The 17,104-nt window shown below is 44.0% G+C and overlaps 1 protein-coding gene across 6 annotated transcripts in view; it reads left to right on the top strand.

The window, feature by feature from the left end:
• SFMBT2 (Scm like with four mbt domains 2) overlaps positions 1-17,104 on the top strand; it is a 244,773-nt gene that overhangs the window by 8,235 nt on the left and 219,434 nt on the right. For 5 of the 6 annotated variants that reach the window (XM_001499964.6, XM_005606941.4, XM_005606938.4 and 2 more), the window contains exon 2: positions 15,434-15,585. In XM_001499964.6, coding sequence (XP_001500014.1) covers positions 15,486-15,585 — 100 coding nt within the window. In that variant the 5' untranslated portion in view covers positions 15,434-15,485. Of the gene's footprint in view, positions 1-10,558; positions 10,580-15,433; positions 15,586-17,104 lie in introns of those variants that run through there. The other variant, XM_070255303.1, reaches the window with a different exon arrangement.

Genomic DNA, 17,104 nt, shown 5'->3' on the forward strand with positions numbered 1-17,104 from the left:
ACTTCACAATTGTAGAGGAAACATTGCCGTGTGGAGTCATTTTTCTTCTTTCCCATCTCCACATTGGAAAGGATGTTTCCCTCTGGGTGGTTTTAAAAAAAAATATTATGTGCTCTGTACTAGTCATCTTGTCTATGTACTAAGCAGAAACAGCCACTGGGCATGCACAGAAAAGGGGATCTGTCATTTGATATAAATGATGCCGATTGATGCATGGCGTAGGTTAGAGTTCTTCAATTAAAAAAGGCAGAGATTCATAAGAGACTGTGCTAAACAGCCTTCCAGCTGGTACTCTGTCTGAAAGAGATGCATGGCTTCCTATGCATTGTGGAGAGCTTGGACAAATGGTCCACGCAGTGAGTGGAGAGAGCAACAGAAGATGGCAGGCAGCTCGCTGCCAGAATTTAGGTTGGATTCCTGTGGGGTTTGCATTCATTTCTGGAGGGAGGAAACTGGATTTGCCTTTCCAAGGGCAGAGAAGTGGGAAAGAGGAGCCTTGGGACTTTGATACCTGGGGAGGAAGGTGAGGTTTACCTGGAGATGGTTTACCTGCACAGGTGTGAACAGCAAGACAGAGATCACGAAGATGCTAAGAAACCCTAAGGACAAGAGTTTATTTTTCCAGGCAGCCTACTTGTTTTATAAATTAATATCATCGTTGGTAGTAACTCACTAAGTTTTAACCTTCATCTGCTTTTAATCATAGTTATTCTTTCAGAATACATAGTCTTTTATTCGTAAATGAGGAAGCAGCAGATGTAGGATCTCTACTCCAACCTCTGGCTCTGCGCTGAAGGCTGTAGGTTGGTCCTGTTTTGCTCCTCTGCTGGGTTGATTTGCTAAGATTCACCCTGCCACATCCACCTGGTTTTGGTCACTCAGTGCTATCGTGCTCGTCCTGCACATTTTGTCTTTTTCATCTTATTTGCAATTCTCAGCATTAATTTTCCACTTGGCCCAATTGAGAACTTTAAAGTCCTGAGTGTGTAGAAAGATGTGTGTTTGAGACACTTATCACCTGGGTTTTTTGATTTGTGTTTTTTTTGGGGGGGGCGTGAATTTTCAGATGTTTATTTGGTGGCAGGTGAGATTCCTTGGGCATCTGTGTTTTACTCAGGAATTTCCAAGGAGGGGACTTTCCTAGCTGAGCAAGGGAGTGAGAAGAGGCCCAAGAGTCTTTTGGGAAGCATTAAGGCCTGTGTGCTAATTAAACAAAGTTAAGCAGAAGGCAGCTGGCGATGGTTCCTTTGGAAGCAGGCAGTTCCAGAGATGCTGGAGCGCCTCCCTCGTGGTGTGGCTGACTTCTGCAGGCTGTGCGTCCCTGAATTCAGGTAGGGAGATGGGAACAGTTGAACGCAGCATTTGGATCAAAGCTGATGGTTGTGGAGTAGCTTTTGTTTTCCTCTGCTCCCCTTTCCTCTGGTCCATCCTCTGCAGCTGTGTGACTGAGAAATAGCCAGCTCCCGGAGGATCACACACACAGTCGTGGTTCTCCAGCCCATGTTCTGTTGGGAGGCGGGGGACCGGCTCACAGTGGAGCAACAGAGAGTATTTGGACCCTAGAGTTTTAGCCCTTGTCATTCATTACCTTTAAAACTTTAAAATATAGTTTATTCTTCCCAGCTAGCTGTAAAATGCAGGATTTTTACAGCTGTCGCTCTCATCCCTGGGGATACGTTTCAAGACCCCCCAGAGGATGCCTGAAACCGCAGATACTACTCACCCCTGTATATACTGGTTTTTTCCCTATACATACATACCTACAATAAGGTTTAATCTATAAAGTAGGCACAGGAAGAGATTTACAATAATAATAAAATAGAACAATTCTGATTATATATAGTGATAAAAGTTACCATAGATCCTAGCAACCTCAGCATGGAATTTTTTTTCCTTTCTTAATTGTTGAGAACTTCCACCTTTTCACTTAAAGGAAGCACTCTCTGCCTTCTCTTTGGCATCTCTGAATTCCCAGCATCACTACTCCTGTGCTTTGGGACCGTTAAGTAAAATAAGGGTGGCTTGAACGCAAGCACTGCGATCGGTCGAGACAGGCGATCTGATAACTGAGACAGCTACAAAGTGAAGAACAGGTGGGGTCCAGCGGAGATCTGCTGGACAAAGGGACGATTCGTGTCCTAGCCGGGAAAAAGCGAGACAGCACACGATTTCAGAACGGTGTGCAGTTTAAAACTCATGAATTGTTTATTTCTGGAGCTTTCCATTTAATATTTTCAGACGGAGGTAACTAAAACTTTGCAAAGTGAAACCACAGATAAGGGGACATTACCAGGACTACTGTCAACTGTAGTGGCTTTGTGCAGCTCATCAGATTAAGTCTTTGAGTAGCCAGCCTACCTTTTTTGTGCAAGCTTTTGGGATCCAGCTCAGACCTGGTGACTATTTTCTTTTTCAAGTCTCTTTGCCTGTTCAAGTGGCTGCCGTAGTATTCTCTCCCTACCATATGTAGTTCGTTTTAACAAGGAAGGTCCGTGAAAACCCAGATTCCCTGAAATGTTTGAGTAGGAGGTGAGACTTTAGGAGGTTTCTAGAACAGTCCCTGTGGTTTGCAGATGAGAACACTGTTGCTTGTTGTGGTTAAAAGGCCAAGAGCACATTCTGTTAAGTGTTGGTTATGTTACAGTATAAACCCAGGCTTCTGCCACCCCCTGCAGGGTTCATTGTATTCCCATGTTCTTTACTCACCAAAGCAAATTAGGGTGTTTTTATTGACTTTGCATAATGATTTGCAGTTGGGCTAGAGGAAACTTCCTTCATGCATTTAAATGGTATAATTTATAAAATTTGATTTATGCCCAATTTTATGGATATATCTATGGCTTAAAGTAAACACCGGAATGGCTCTTCAGTTGAATTATGAATTTCCAAGTAGATCGCAGAGCTCTGCAGGCGGGGCCTCCTTTTTGACTGCTTTCTTCAGAGATGCTTTCATTGACTGTGGACGAGATGCGTCCTTAGGCATTTTGAACTGTGCAGCATCTCTCAAGCCTCATGGCTCTGCATCCTGTCTGGCTTGAAGTAATCCATAGGATCCTCTCTGAAAATTAGACACTGATTGTTAGACGTTATCTATGCATTGTAGTCTAGTTTGCAGAAGGATCCCTTGTAAGATTTCTTTACTGTTTGAGTTCTCCTGACTGTGTATACAATGCATGGGCTAGTTTTCCTAAAATGACTTATATGCACAGGTGTATAACGTGAGACACAAATCTCCTGTAGAATATGAGCTTACTTAGCTTTGTTAACAAATGTGGATCGATGCCCTAATTCATTGCTCTTAATATTTGTAGGTGACACAGAAATGCTGTGTTTGGGGTTTGTCGTAGATGTCAGGTCCAAGATGACCATGTCTGCACAAGTTTTAAAAAGTCCTGCTTCTTTTATCAGGCCCTATCACCAAGCTGTTCGATTTTAAGTATTTCATGTCAGTTGGGTGCTAACCCAAGGACGGTGTTTACCTTTGTGGCTTGGGAGTAGATTTCTGGTACAAGAAACCCTTTATTGCTACCTTGACACAGAGACCTGTTGCATGGTAGATTTAGTTGGTATTTCAAGGCCTCATCCTTCTTTATAGAAAATAGGTAGTTAATACTACATAAATAATTTGTAGGTGAATAGTAAATAAATAAATGAACTTCCAAGATGGTGCACAGCTAGTCTGCACTTTGGGTTTTCTCTCTCTTGAGCAGGTAACGTGGAACGCCCTTACTTTGTACCTCATGCCCATTTGAACGGCTGGTTTAGTTCACCTCTTGAATAATACGTCCGGTTTCATGGGGAGGGTCAGCGGTGACAGTTAAGAGCATGACTCAGAAGACACAGTGTGTTGTTGTGGGAACAGTAGGCTGCTGCCAGCCCTTGTATTTACTCCTCGACGTCCTCTTATCTCCAACATATCTTATTTCCTAGTATCGAGGTATGAATCTGATGGTAGAAAATTAGCATTTCTTAGGCTGGGGCAGCAATTTGTGTCAGATTTCCATCTATTTAGACTGAAAACCCATAAAGCCGGGTTAAAAAGTGGCCAGTAAATTGCTGTCCTAATTCAGGTAAATTGGAGCATATGGTGGATGGCAAAATTCCACAAACCTTCTGTCCCCAAGAATCGATTCGGTTCGGCCCACTTGATGATGGAATCGACCCTGGCCCGTCTCTTCTTAGAAAGGCTGGGGGTTGCCTGGTGAGAGCTGTAAGGAGCCTGGCTTAGTCAGGCATTATTAGCAGAGCCATCTGGGTGACAGGTGACTAGGCTCTTGTTGATCATAATGCCTGGCGCTTAACACTGCTTTTCATCTTCAAAGCCATTTACAAATATGGTTCTTGCAGATACTCTTGTGATCTGAGGCTGTTATTGGCCTGTTGCTTCTTAGGAAAATGGAGGCAGTGGCTTTCAGAGATCAGCTCCTGGTCAAAAATTTGGTGTTTTGGTGTTGTAGCCTTCAAAATCTTCAGGGATTTTCTTTTGTTTCCTTTTTTTTTTTTTTTTTTGGTAAGGAAGATTGGCCCTGAGCGAACATCTGTGCCAGTCTTCCTCTATTTTGTGTGTGGGACACCACCAGAGCATGGCTTGGTGAGCAGTGTGTAGGTCTGCACCCGGGATCCAAACCTGTGAACTCCAGGCCGCCGGAACAGAGTGTGTGAACTTAACCACTATGCCACTCGGCCAGCCCCTGAGATTTTCCATTTTGATTGAAATATTTTGAAAGGTCTTAGCTTAGATTTGCCGTCCTGTGCGCATCTTGCAATTCCTGGAGTGTGACATGAGGCCGTTCTCTCTGTGATTTAGACATGCTAGATTTCCAAGGGCAGCGAGAGCATGTCTGGAATTTCATAAGCTTTTGGTTTAGACTTCCGTGTTTGATTTTCTGCCTCAAGAATCTTCTCTTTTCTGAGTCATGAAAAAACAGACAACAGCAAACCTTCTCCCGTGTCAGGAGTGGCAAGCTTGAAATTGTGAGTATGTTATTAGTCAGTAAAATTGCGAGTTTCTTGAAGTACTTTAAGACAGATCAGTTTGAAAGGTCTGGATAATTGGGTAACTTGAAAAGAAAGGCACCGTTTCTTTTATCACTATTATACTAAAGCTTAGTAGAGGGAGCCCTCTGAGGAGTCAGCCTTTGAGGCCTGCCTTTCGATGGATGGAGATGAGAATGATCGCTAATGCTAAGGTAGCTTTGTTATGACAATGTAAGGTTTTGCTGTTTCACCTGAGTTTGGATAATTTCAGTTTCAAACTCTAGTTGCACTGTGGTGCTTTAACATTTATCGTGTCTAATGAACAAGTCAAGGTGAAAAGTGGTATATTAGTCAGCACTAGCTCATGGAAGGAAGAAAATCTGTTGACTCTCGTAACTGGAAATCGCAAGTTGGAGCTCGACGCGTCTTTATTGCTTTGGATCTAAGAGAGAGATCTTCTTTCTTAGAGTCTGCACTCTCGGGGCTAGAAACTGTCTTTCGGGATGCTCCATTCTAAACCAGCGACAGGAGGAGGAAACCCCTTGCCCTTACATATTGGAATCTGGGAGAACCCTTTTCTGTGTAATTTGACTAACTAAGAGGCTTAAAGACACTCGCATTGGGGTTTCCTCGGGATGAGTCAGCAGGTCTCCAGACAGTGATTCTCAAGATCGTCAATCTCCACCCGCGTGCTCAGAGACACCAGTCAGCCTTTTAACTTCTCCACTCTTTTTTTTGTTTGTTTTTTTAAGGAAGATTGGCCCCAAGCTAACGTCTGTTGCCAATCTCCCTTTTTTTTGCCCCTCCTCAAAGCCCCAGCACAGAGTTGTAGATCCTAGTTGGAGGTCCTTAAATTCTTGTACGTGGGATGCTGCCACAGCATGGCTTGATGAGTGGTGTAGAGCTCTGTGCCCAGGATCTGAACCTGCGAACCTTGGGCTGCCAAAGTGGAGCCCGAACCTGACTACTATGCCGCTGGGCCGGCCCCTAACTTCCCCACTCTTAAATGTGAAAAACCACAAAGTATTATCAGACTTCTGAGGAAGGCAGCTCATCTAAAAAGTGGAGACCAAAACTAACAAAGAGAGAAAAATAACTACTCTTAGGAAAGAGAGAAGAAAAGTCTTAAAAGGGAAAGTTGAGATTAAAGAGGTCCAACATTTGAATGAATGTTAGAATGAAAGAACAGAGAAAACAGCGATGAGGAAATGAGCAGTAATTCAAGAAAATATCCTAGGACTGAAGAAGAGTTTTCCATCGTGAAAGAATTTCAACCTTCAATCTCAGGGCCCGAAGCCATAGTAGATTGCTATATTAGGCACGTCATGGTGGAATTTCAGAACATCAAAGGTTCCGGTAATTAGGCTGGTATCAGACTTCTCAACAATGGAAGCTGGAAGACAATGGAGGGAAACACTCAAATTTCTGAGAGAGGATGTTTTCCCAACTTAGAACTTTTTTACCCACCTGAAGTACTGGTTAAAATGTGAGAATTGGTTAAAGACGTTTTCAACCATGCAAAGCTTACACATTTTCCACCTAAGTCCTTTCTTAGGAACCTGTTGGTGAAAGTGCTCCATCGAAAGGAGGGAGGAAACTAAGATTGAGAAAGACCTGGGACGCAGAGAAGAGGCGATCTTATAAGACAGAAGGAAGCAGGGTCTCAGGTTGACCTCTGCTCCAAGGCATAGAGTTGGTCTAGGTTAGAGTAGAACAGAAGAAACTAATACAATACCTGTATATCTCAGTTTATTCAGCAGAGATTTAGATAGTTAATGGAAAAGTTGTACTCAAATGAGTGATAAGTTTGTAGGAAACCAAGGATGTGGAAAAAACAAGATGGGTATTAACTCCTGGGAAAAGTCGTGTAAGAAAGAGAAAAGCCATCCTTGCATCCTGCGTGGTTCCGCTGTGCTGTCTCCGTCGGGCCATAATAGTGGCATCCTATCTATTAGGAGGACTGGGGTGTGGGGCAGAGATGGGGAGGGAGAGGTGGTCATGTGGCTACCTGATAATGACCGAAACCGAAAAATTAAGAAGTAAGATGTTATTCTGAGATAGGGAGCAGGATGCCAAGACAGTCAGCTAAAGGAGTTGAAAGTGATCATCCCAGGGAGCAGGAAATGAGTGGGGAGAAGGGCAGGTGGCTGCTGTCTTTTGGGATACACACACACAAGCCTTATAGACTATCTGGCTTTTAAAATTATCTACAAACGTAACTAATATAAAAAATCATCAATATCTCAATAAAGCTGGGAAAATAATCATCTGCTCGGAACGAGGGGCCTAATGAGAAGAGCTCGTGGAGATGCTGAAATCCGTTCTTCTCTTGGTATTTGAGAAAACTGAGGCCTGGAACAAATAATTTGTCCAGATACCTAGATTGATGAAGAGAATGGCTCCACTATGAATGATCAACGTGATGAATCCTTGACGCTGTAAGTCTTGTTGAACTTTTGTGGAGAACAAGCTGGCCTGACTTTGGGCAGATGGTTTGGCAAAGCTTGACTCCGTAAAGCATGGAATTGAGATAATTGGCGTTCTGTAAGGAAAACTATTTATAATGCAGAACTATTTATTGCACACTATTTAATGCAAAAGTATTTCTAGAAAAAACAACCTCCTCTCCCCACATTTAAATGACTTTGCAGAAATACTGTGTTTTCTGGTTATTCCTGTGATAGAGATCAACCCAGACAAAAATCTCCTTTTTGTGAAGCAGTGGTTCTCTTGAGTGTAGTCCTGGACCAGCCGCATCAGCATCCCCTGGGAGCTTGTTAGACATGCAGATAATGAGGCACTCCCTGGATCTGCGGAATCAGAGACTCTCGGGGTGGGGCCCAGCACCTGCGTTTTGACAAGCATTGCGGGTGGTTCTGCTGGACCTTACATTCTGGGAACCACTGAATAGTTGATGGTGTTAGAGGTAATGCCGACCCCTCGCCCCTTTAGGGTTAGGTCAGCCAGGACTCCCACGGCACTGAGTCCTCTTTCATTTCCCTCCAGACCTCATTCTCCTTGAGGTTTAAGCACCTTGGTCCGCATTAGTGTGAACTGTGATTTTTTGGGGGCGGGAAACGAACTGATTTTGCATTATTGATAGTCTGTGGATAAAACTTAGAGCACATCCTGAGTTCAGCAATAACAGGCTAAGCCTTGTAATTACGAGCTTATTAAAAAAGAGCACCGTTTCCCTAGGGGGTGTGTGTTGGGATTTGGGGTTGGCTGTGTATCAGGGACCCTAAGTTAGAGCTGACAGCAGACCCGAGCTTCAGTATTCGTGGGGCCTTCATCTGTGTGATCCTGGGTGGCTTTGGGGATGAGTGGCAAAGGGCCATGTCCCTTCTACTATGGGGTGTGACCTTGTAGTTGAACACTTTCACTTTGCAAATCTTCCACTGGCCAGAACGCAGTAGCATGACCACGTCCAATGACAAGGGTTGCTGAGCAGTGCATATTCTGGCTAGCCAGTTGCTCCTCATGGAGCCAAAGGGGAAAACGGATACTCGGGGTGGAGGAGAGACGTTGACAGTCTAATGCACAGTAACTTCTGCCTATGCGCGCTTTCAGATAGATTCTGCTCACAGTAGAATGCCTTGTGGTGGTCATGTCTTAAGAAACTGGGGTCCCAAGCCAGGCAAAATCATTGCCATTCCCTTATAAACCTACCTTGAATGACCCCAAGTTTAATGGTTGCTGGACCAAGAGGGATATATGAATGGGAGTCATAGTTCCAATTCCGCTGACTTTTCTCCTAATTGTAGGAAAGTTGGGTGCACATAGCCTTGCATGTGTAGGAATTTGACATATGGTAAAGACAGGATATAAAACCCCAGTGGGGTCCCGGTGGACTGTTGACTGGGGGGAGAGGCTGTGGTCGTCAGCTCAGAGCTGCAGCTCAGCAAGTACATGAGCATAAATTCCCCATGTGTTAAAAAGTTCAGTGTAAAACTTGAAACCCCAGAGAAGTTAGACTTCTGGTTTCTTAGGTGGAGGAGGACATTTTAGGAATACGATTTTTGGAAGAGAGAAAATGAATTGATAGATTTGACTAAGTAAAAAAAAAACAGCTAACATTCCGTATGTAGATCAGAAGGGACCTCTACAGGGAAAAATGGGGAAAATATTTGCATAAGTTTTGCAAGATAAAATGTGTTCAGCTTGAGCAGCCCTGATGGCCTAGAGGTTAAAGGTCAGTGTGCTCCACTTCGGCGGCCCCAGTTCAGTTCTCGGGTGGGGAACCACACCGCTCGGCTATCAGGAGCTATGCTGTGGGGGTGGGTCACATAGAAGAACCAGAACTTAGAACTATACACAACTATGTACTGGGGCTTTGTGGGGAAAAAAGGAAGAAAAAGGAGGAAAATTGGCAACAGATGTTAGCTTAGAGCACATCTTCTCCTGCAAAAAAAAAAAAAAAAAAGGTAGAGCTCTTAAAAATCCATGCAAAATACCAACAGAGTTAAAATGTGGGAAGGATGTGAACAGAGGGACCACATGCCGGTTATAAATTACAGTGGCTGGAGACTGGTATTTTTTGAATATCAAATTGAAAAAGGTGAAGGGAAACCCTCTTTATGGCCAAGGAGGAGATTGCATTTAGACATATTCTCCCTCCCACCGCTGGTCACAGGGCAAGGACGGCAGACTGGACAGCATGTTAGCAGTTGGTCAGCTGAGGCTCAAACGTGTTCCTACACTTGGCCCCACACTCTATCTTCTAGGATTACCCGGGAAGGAAACATCAGAGATGCAGTGGAATTTACGGCTGAATGTGATCGCCACCACGCTGTTTATAATGGTGAAAAATAAAGAAAATACTTCATGGTCTGCAGTAGGGGCGTGGCAAATACATGACCTTATTCCTATTCTAATAAAAGTTATACAACCGTTTCAAGTCACGTTTCCAAAGAAATTTTCATGACGTGGGGAGATGCTTTCTGTGGAATCTTAAATGAAAAGTGAATCACAATTCTAAATTCTAGATGAACTCAAAAAAAGCAACCTGCAGAGAAGCTATCAAGAGGAGGTACTAGAAATAGAAAAGAGATGATCCTTGGGTGTTGGGATTATGAGTGGTTTTAACTTTAATTTATTCCTTTATAATTTTATTTTCCCAGATTTCTACAAGACAGTGTGTATACCTTTTACCAGAAGGATGAAAGTAAACGTTGTCGAAAAAGGGAAAGGGTGACAGGTCATTCGCTAAAATAAATAAACCTTGCAGCCACCCGGGTGGACAAAGCCTTGTCACTTGTCCTTAGGGAATAATGTGAGGTTTTCCTCTGCCACCCATTCAGGTGGCTTTCTTTTTGGTATTTATATTGTTACCCGTGAGTTCTATTAAAAACGACTGATTTGGTGCATTTAGGTCGATGTCCTATTTTCCACGCCCAGATTTCTTTTTTTATAGTGTCTGTTAGAGGCAAATGGGTAGAATCGGATCACTGAAGAGTCGTAAAAACTTTAGCCAACTTTTTCCCCTTTAATAAGTATCATATAAGCCATTGATACTTGACTGATTTATGAACGTTCATGGACTTTTTTTTTCCCCTTTACAGGAAAATTTTGTGCCTGATTACCTTTTTGAGGTGGAATGATTGTAAGTTTATAGATAAATGAAAATCTTAGCATGACGCACATAACCTGGTATGTAAGATTGCTTCTCTTTTGAAATTGTATTGATGCAGAAATGCAGCACATTTAATAAAAACCTGCTACACTGGGAAGTTTGCTGTGAAAGATTTGTGGAACATTATGGGGGAAATTTAATTGCTATGAAATATTTGGAGAATATTATGGGGAAACTGTTACGTCTCCTTCTGGAGTTTCTTAGGTTTTAAAATTCCTGTGTTCTCTTTTAACTAGCTTGCTGCGATTAAATTAAAACTTTTAAGAGAGCCAAGAATTGATGGTTATTTAGGACACGCTCCAAGCTCAAATACCATAAACTCTGGCTTACCTATGTGGTGTTCTAGCTGTGCTGTCTGATATGGCAGCTGCCAGCCAGGTATGGCTTTTAAATTAAAATTAATTAAAGTTAAAATTGAGATCCTCAATCACACTAGCTACATTTCACAGGCTCAGTAGCCACGTGTGTTACTGTGTTGGACCTTGAAGGTATAGAAATTTCTGTTGGACCTTGATGGTCTAGAGAGAATTCAGAATAGATAATAAGCCCCCAATAATTTCTTTTTAGTCTTAGAATAATACCTAATGAGTGTTCTTCCACACCCATTTCCTTCCTAACAAGGCCTTGCTTAGCTTATTGCTAAAATAGTTTTTTCTTTGAATACTCCCCAGATGATAGGAGGAGGCAGGACGCAGGATACAGTTGAGAGAAGAAGATGCTTTTTGTATTAAATTTGGTTCAGATAAATGGGTAATCTGAATGCAGAAAATACACAATTAATACTGAAAAAGCCCTGGTAGATTCACAGAATTTTGGATTTGAAAAGGGCCATTGATTGCATCTCATCCAACCTTCTTATTTAACTCATGAGAAGTTTGAGGAACAGAGAGGTTAAGTAATTTGTGTAAGTCACACAGCTAGACGGAGGCCTTGCGACCCCTCACTCTCCAGGTTCACTGATTTTGTCATTGGGCTGAGACAACCTTTCTAAGAAGTTCTAGTCCTATAAATCTGTTGTTCATCAACTGTGGAGACAAGAAGAGCCAATTATAGTAGGATTAACTTTACACAAGGTCGCAAAGTATGTTGTAAAAAACAGGAAGTTGCCCTTTAAAAACCCGGTCTTCTGAGCCTTCTTCTCATGTCTTTGAAAAAGTGCTGCTTCCATGAATAGACACTTTTACTTTTGGCCTTGAACTTGTGTGTATTTTAAGAATCAAAAGGAAATAGGCTTCCTTTTAAAAGTAGCCTCTTTTGGGGTTAGGGTGTTATAGTCAGGAAACGTGTTTGCGTTTTAAAATCCTGTTTTTATTTTGCAAAGCTTATGGATCGATTGTCACCAGTAAGATTTGCCCCCCAAACTCCATTGAAAGTAAATTTCTGTGGAACGGTTTGGCCTTCTCAAATGAAATATATTTTCTCCCCAGATTATCTGTTTCCATCAGCGCTGTGTAGGTTCCCTTCGTTGCTGAGAGCTAGCTGCCGAAAGTGAAGTAGTTTATTCCGGGAACCTGACTGCGTGCTGTGCAAAGACTGTGTTTTGTTAATATTGGGAGATGCTCACTGTTCACGTTTTCTGTGAATTCCACCTTCAGATGCCTGGTGACCTCGTTTCCTCCCTCTCTGCTCTCCTTCTCGGTTCAGACCTGCCTCTGTGCGTTCTTCTAACTCGCCTCTTTCCATTCAGTCTTGCCTCTGTCTGTGCATCTGTCTGGTATATGGGTCCCGGAGTGATTTTTCGAGAACAAATCTGATCATGTCACTTCCTGGAATGAAATCCTGCAGAGTCCACTGTGCCTGCAGTGGGAAATGCAGGTTCGGGTCCTTATTGGGCAAACGTTCTCTTCTCGTGGGGCTGGGGTCCGCCCTGCCTCGCCATTGCGGCCTCAAGTCTATGTTCAGCTACCCCTTTGTCAGCCTTGCCTGGCCATCGCCCCATCATCGTCGCCCTCCCTCGCTCACCTGTCTCTTCTTTCCTGTAGCACTTAACACCCACTAACATCCGACTTAATTTACAAGTTGTTTTGATTTCTGGGTGCTTCCCTCCGTTAGGATGGGGTCTCTGCCAGGCTCCGGTGTCTCCCCTCCCATCTTTTCCCTCCGGATGCAGGCCCTTCTCCCCTCCGGGTTCTTGGTAATTTCCCCGATGGGTCACCCACTGGAGGGTGGTCAGGAAGGCCGTTTCCCAGTGTGCTGCCGTCTTCCTCCTCCTCTGCCCAGGCCACCTTGTTGCCCCTGGAGTCGGCGGGGGTTGGACTGCGGTGTAAGTGATGGAGTGATCTCTACTCGCGGCCACACTTCCTGTCATTGTGGGCGGGGTGTGTGTTTCATTTGCTGAGTTATCCAGTGCTCCCCGTTCTCTCGGGGGGAGCCGCTTGGGTGTTGGCTGTTTGGTTGGATGGCCTCCCTGCTCCTCAGTAGGTGGTTTCTCTGCAGCTCGCATCAGGGATGGTCCCTTATATCCCAATGGCAGTGGAGACGAACCGCTGAGTCCCGCTACCCACCGTGAAGTCCAGCCTCTGCTCGCCTGTGTGCAGCTCGTGGGGAGGAGATCTCCAGAAGCGGGGCTCTCTGCAAATCCGTGTGTCCGTGTCGTGATAGGAATTGCACAGGAGCGCTCTTAGGAGAATGCCGTTCTGCGCGCCACCATGTGGGTTATTTTAGCAAACTGATGTCCCAAATGGTGACATCATTTTGAGAAAATAATTTTTGGAGTAAAATTAGCCAGCCTCAATATTAAAATGCAGGGTTTGCCAGGGTCCTCTGTTTTAAGTACTCTTAGAACCCATGTTTCTGTAAAACGGGTTCTTGTATTTGGTGGTGGTTCCAGCGAAGCTTTCAGAAGCTAAGCTCCTCAAATAATTCACTAGCGGTCTGAGATAACTTCATTTTCTTTTTTATTAAGGTTTTATTTTTTTCCTTTTTGTCCCCAAAGCCCCCCGGTACATAGTTGTATATTCTTCGTTGTGGGTCCTTCTAGTTGTGGTATGTGGGACGCTGCCTCAGCGTGGTTTGATGAGCGGTGCCATGTCCATGCCTAGGATTCGAACCAGCGAAACACTGGTCCGCCTGCAGCGGAGCGCGCAAACTTAACCACTCGGCCACGGGGCCAGCCCCTCCTTTTTTTTTAATTATTAAAAAATTTAATTATTAAAAAAAATCCCCAGTTTCTATTTAGGTTTAAGACATTACTTTACACACCCTATTTTCTTCCACTCTCTCTCGGGACCTCCTAGACGCTGAGATGAAGACCCTTGGTTTACCCCCCATAGTGCTACAATGGGCACCTGGAAGGCGGTCTTTAGTCCTGGTGTTTACCCATCCTTTATGTGATTTTTAAACAAACCAAAGGAACCATTTTGTACCCAGTACCCTGCCTTGTGACGCTGGCTCTCACATTTTCCAGAATAGTCCTGATTTAAATTATTTGTATCGTGGATCTTGACTTCTGTGCCTCAGACCGTAGGCCCTCATTTGTGCTTCAGAAAATAGAAGTCCCTGTGCTCAGAGAATGTTTGTTGAATGAATAAAAGATCATCTCCTACTTGTTTGCAATTGCCCTCTGTATTTGGCTGTCACTTTATTTGCTTATTCGTGTACGGATCTTTGTAGCAAGATGCCTAAATTACTGTTTAATGATCCAGTCTAGATATTTTTATAGTTCCTATTCTACAATTTGTGCTTTGATTGAGAAATAGCTTTGCATCCTCCCCATGGTGTCTGGAAGAGCATTTTGTATAGGCAGGTGGATAAATACATGCTGATTAAATTCCAGTGCTGCGCCCCTGGTGCGTTTCCAGTCTCTTCTCTTAGTCCTTGCAACAGACATATCCAGGCTTCCTCCTGCCTTTGCAGAAATGATTAACACGTTCTTTCATGAACCTCGAATTTTGACAAAACCTCACAATATTTTCCGGGAAGGGAACCGGAACCAAACGGGGTGTGTGTGCTTTAAGAAGGGGACGGGGTTCTTAAAAGATAACTTTTCCAGTATGTGAGTGTCAAAATATCCCCTTTATAGGTGTGGATGCCCCAGCCTTTGTTTTCTTCACCTATCCTTGCTCCTTTACCTATTTAGACTTTTATCTACATGTGAAATAAAAGCGAATGTCGAATGAATGAGAGCTTTGAAAACCCTGCGTGGCTCTGTCTGACCACAGAGCTGTGCCTGGCTGACCCTCAGGAGAACCACACCTGGACATGTCATGGGCTGTGGTGTAAACGAACCAATTGTAGGATTCTACGAGAACTGGCTGTCGTTTGACCTGTTTTTCCACCAGTCATATCAGAATGCAAGTGTGGAATAGCCATTTTGTTAGGGGAAAAATATGAGAAGTCAAAGACCACATTATTTGCAAACATTGATCGTTTAACTGGGTTTCTTAACACATCCCTTGGGACACAGCAGACGTCTTGCCTGTGTGTGGCGATGCTGGGGCTGGGGAGGGCTTGTCACTTCACAGCATCGAGGGAGAGAGGGGGGAACAGCTGAGTGGCAGAGCGTCTGGTCATTGCTACGGAGGTAGATTGGGGGTTGAAACGTAGATTCTATTTGGTGAAAAATATGTTCCTCTTACTGGTGATAATGACCTCTAGGAAACTGATGGTTTTGCTATGCTGTGACCTTCGTTGTTGACCTTGTGTAAACATGTTCCCTTTAGTCTTTATTCCTGGTACTTTTTGGTATCAGCACTGCATGGCATCCTGCGTGTTATACTGAAATGGTAGGAACTCTGATAGGAGGGTGATATTTTTGGAGAGCTTAAAAATAAGTGAATATAATTAAAGTCCTCTATTTTTTTTTTCATTGTTGGTTGCCCTTAGGTAATTTTTCCTGCATAATGAATTAAGCGAAGAGGATCCTTACTCCTTAGGAATGGAGAGCAGTCTGACAGGGTCCAGGATGCCAGACCCCGCATCTTCCCCCTTGGGGAAACATCAGAGCTCAGCGAACGGTAACGGAGACCTCGATTCAGGTATGATTTTGTTTCTAAAATCCATTTGGCCTTTTGATTTATGGAGCCATATCTTTCTGATAAATGTTCAGGAAACAACAGGGCAACATTTCTAGATCTCATACTTGCCTGTTTCTAGGATCTGTTGTCATATTTATAAGCACAGAGCAGCTTGAAAGTTATGCCAAGTTTGGTTTAAAATTAATATTACCTGGATATCAAAGTTAATATTCTCTATTCCCTATATACCTATATATGGTGTGGGCTGGGTTATAATGAGGTGACGAATTGCCTCAAAATCTCAATGGCTCAGCACAATAATTGTTGATAAATCATTCACACTGTTTCAGATGGACTCTGAACCTGCTTCACCCAGTCCTTCCATGCCATCGTACGATGCCGGCACTCATCATGGGGCTTTGGGGGCGTTTGTTCTTAGAGGGAGGCAGAGCTGGACTGTCCTTTTTTTTTTTTTGAGGAAGATTAGCCCTGAGCTAACATCTGCTGCCAACCCTCCTCTTTTTGCTGAGGAAGACTGGCCCTGAGCTAACATCCGTGCCCATCTTCCTCTACTTTATATGTGGGATGCCTGCCACATCATGGTGTGCCAAGCGATGCCATGTCTGCACCTGGGATCCGAACCAGCGAACCCCAGGCCGCCAAAGCGGGATGTGTGAACTTAACCGCTGTGCCACCAGGCCGGCCCCTGGAGTGTCTTGAATCATTAATTCACTGCTCTAGCTCAGAAGAGACAGGTGTCACTTCTGCTCAGAACCTCTTGCCCAGAACCAGTCACGTGTCGTGTTTCTGCCGCTGTGAGGGAGGCGAGGAAATAGAATTCTCTCCTCTGTGCCCAGAAAGAGAGGATGCCCAAGCGTTAGATGCTGCTACTCAAGACCACCTCCAAAACCTTGAGCGCATCTTTTAGAAAAGGGTGTCATGTGAAGGAGATTCAGGTCATGGGAATTTGGGGCAAAGTGTTTCTCCCTTAAGAAATCTAAAACGAAACCAATCTAAACCAGTCTTTGATAGTTTTTTTTTTGTCTGTTTGTGAGGAAGATGGGCCCTGAGCTAACATCTATTGCCAGTCTTCCTCTTTTTTGCTTGAGGAAGATTGTCGCTGAGGTAACACATCCATGCCAGTCTTCCTCTGTGTTATATGGGGTGGTGCCACAGTGTGGCTTGGTGAGCCGTGCTAAGTCTGTGCCCAGGATCCGAACCTGAGAACCCCAGGCTGCTGAAGTGGAGCTCCTGAACTTAACCCCACTCCATTACCGGGCTGGCCCCCTAGAATTTTATATTTAACCAGTGAATTTATAAATGCGTCTTTTTCTGAATACTTACCCAATAGAGTTTTTTTAAAAAGGTAAATTTTGAGGGGCCGGCCCCGTGGCCGAGTGGTCAGGTTTGCACGCTCTGCTTCGGTTTCGCTGGTTCGGATCCTGGGCACAGACCTAGCACTGCTCATCAGGCCGTGCTGAGGTAGCGTCCCACACAGCAGAGCCAGAAGGACCTGCAACTACAATAGAGAAGTATGTAC

The sequence above is a fragment of the Equus caballus genome, chromosome 29, assembly GCF_041296265.1.
Source record: "Equus caballus isolate H_3958 breed thoroughbred chromosome 29, TB-T2T, whole genome shotgun sequence".
In the NCBI taxonomy this organism is placed as follows: Eukaryota; Metazoa; Chordata; class Mammalia; order Perissodactyla; family Equidae; genus Equus; species Equus caballus.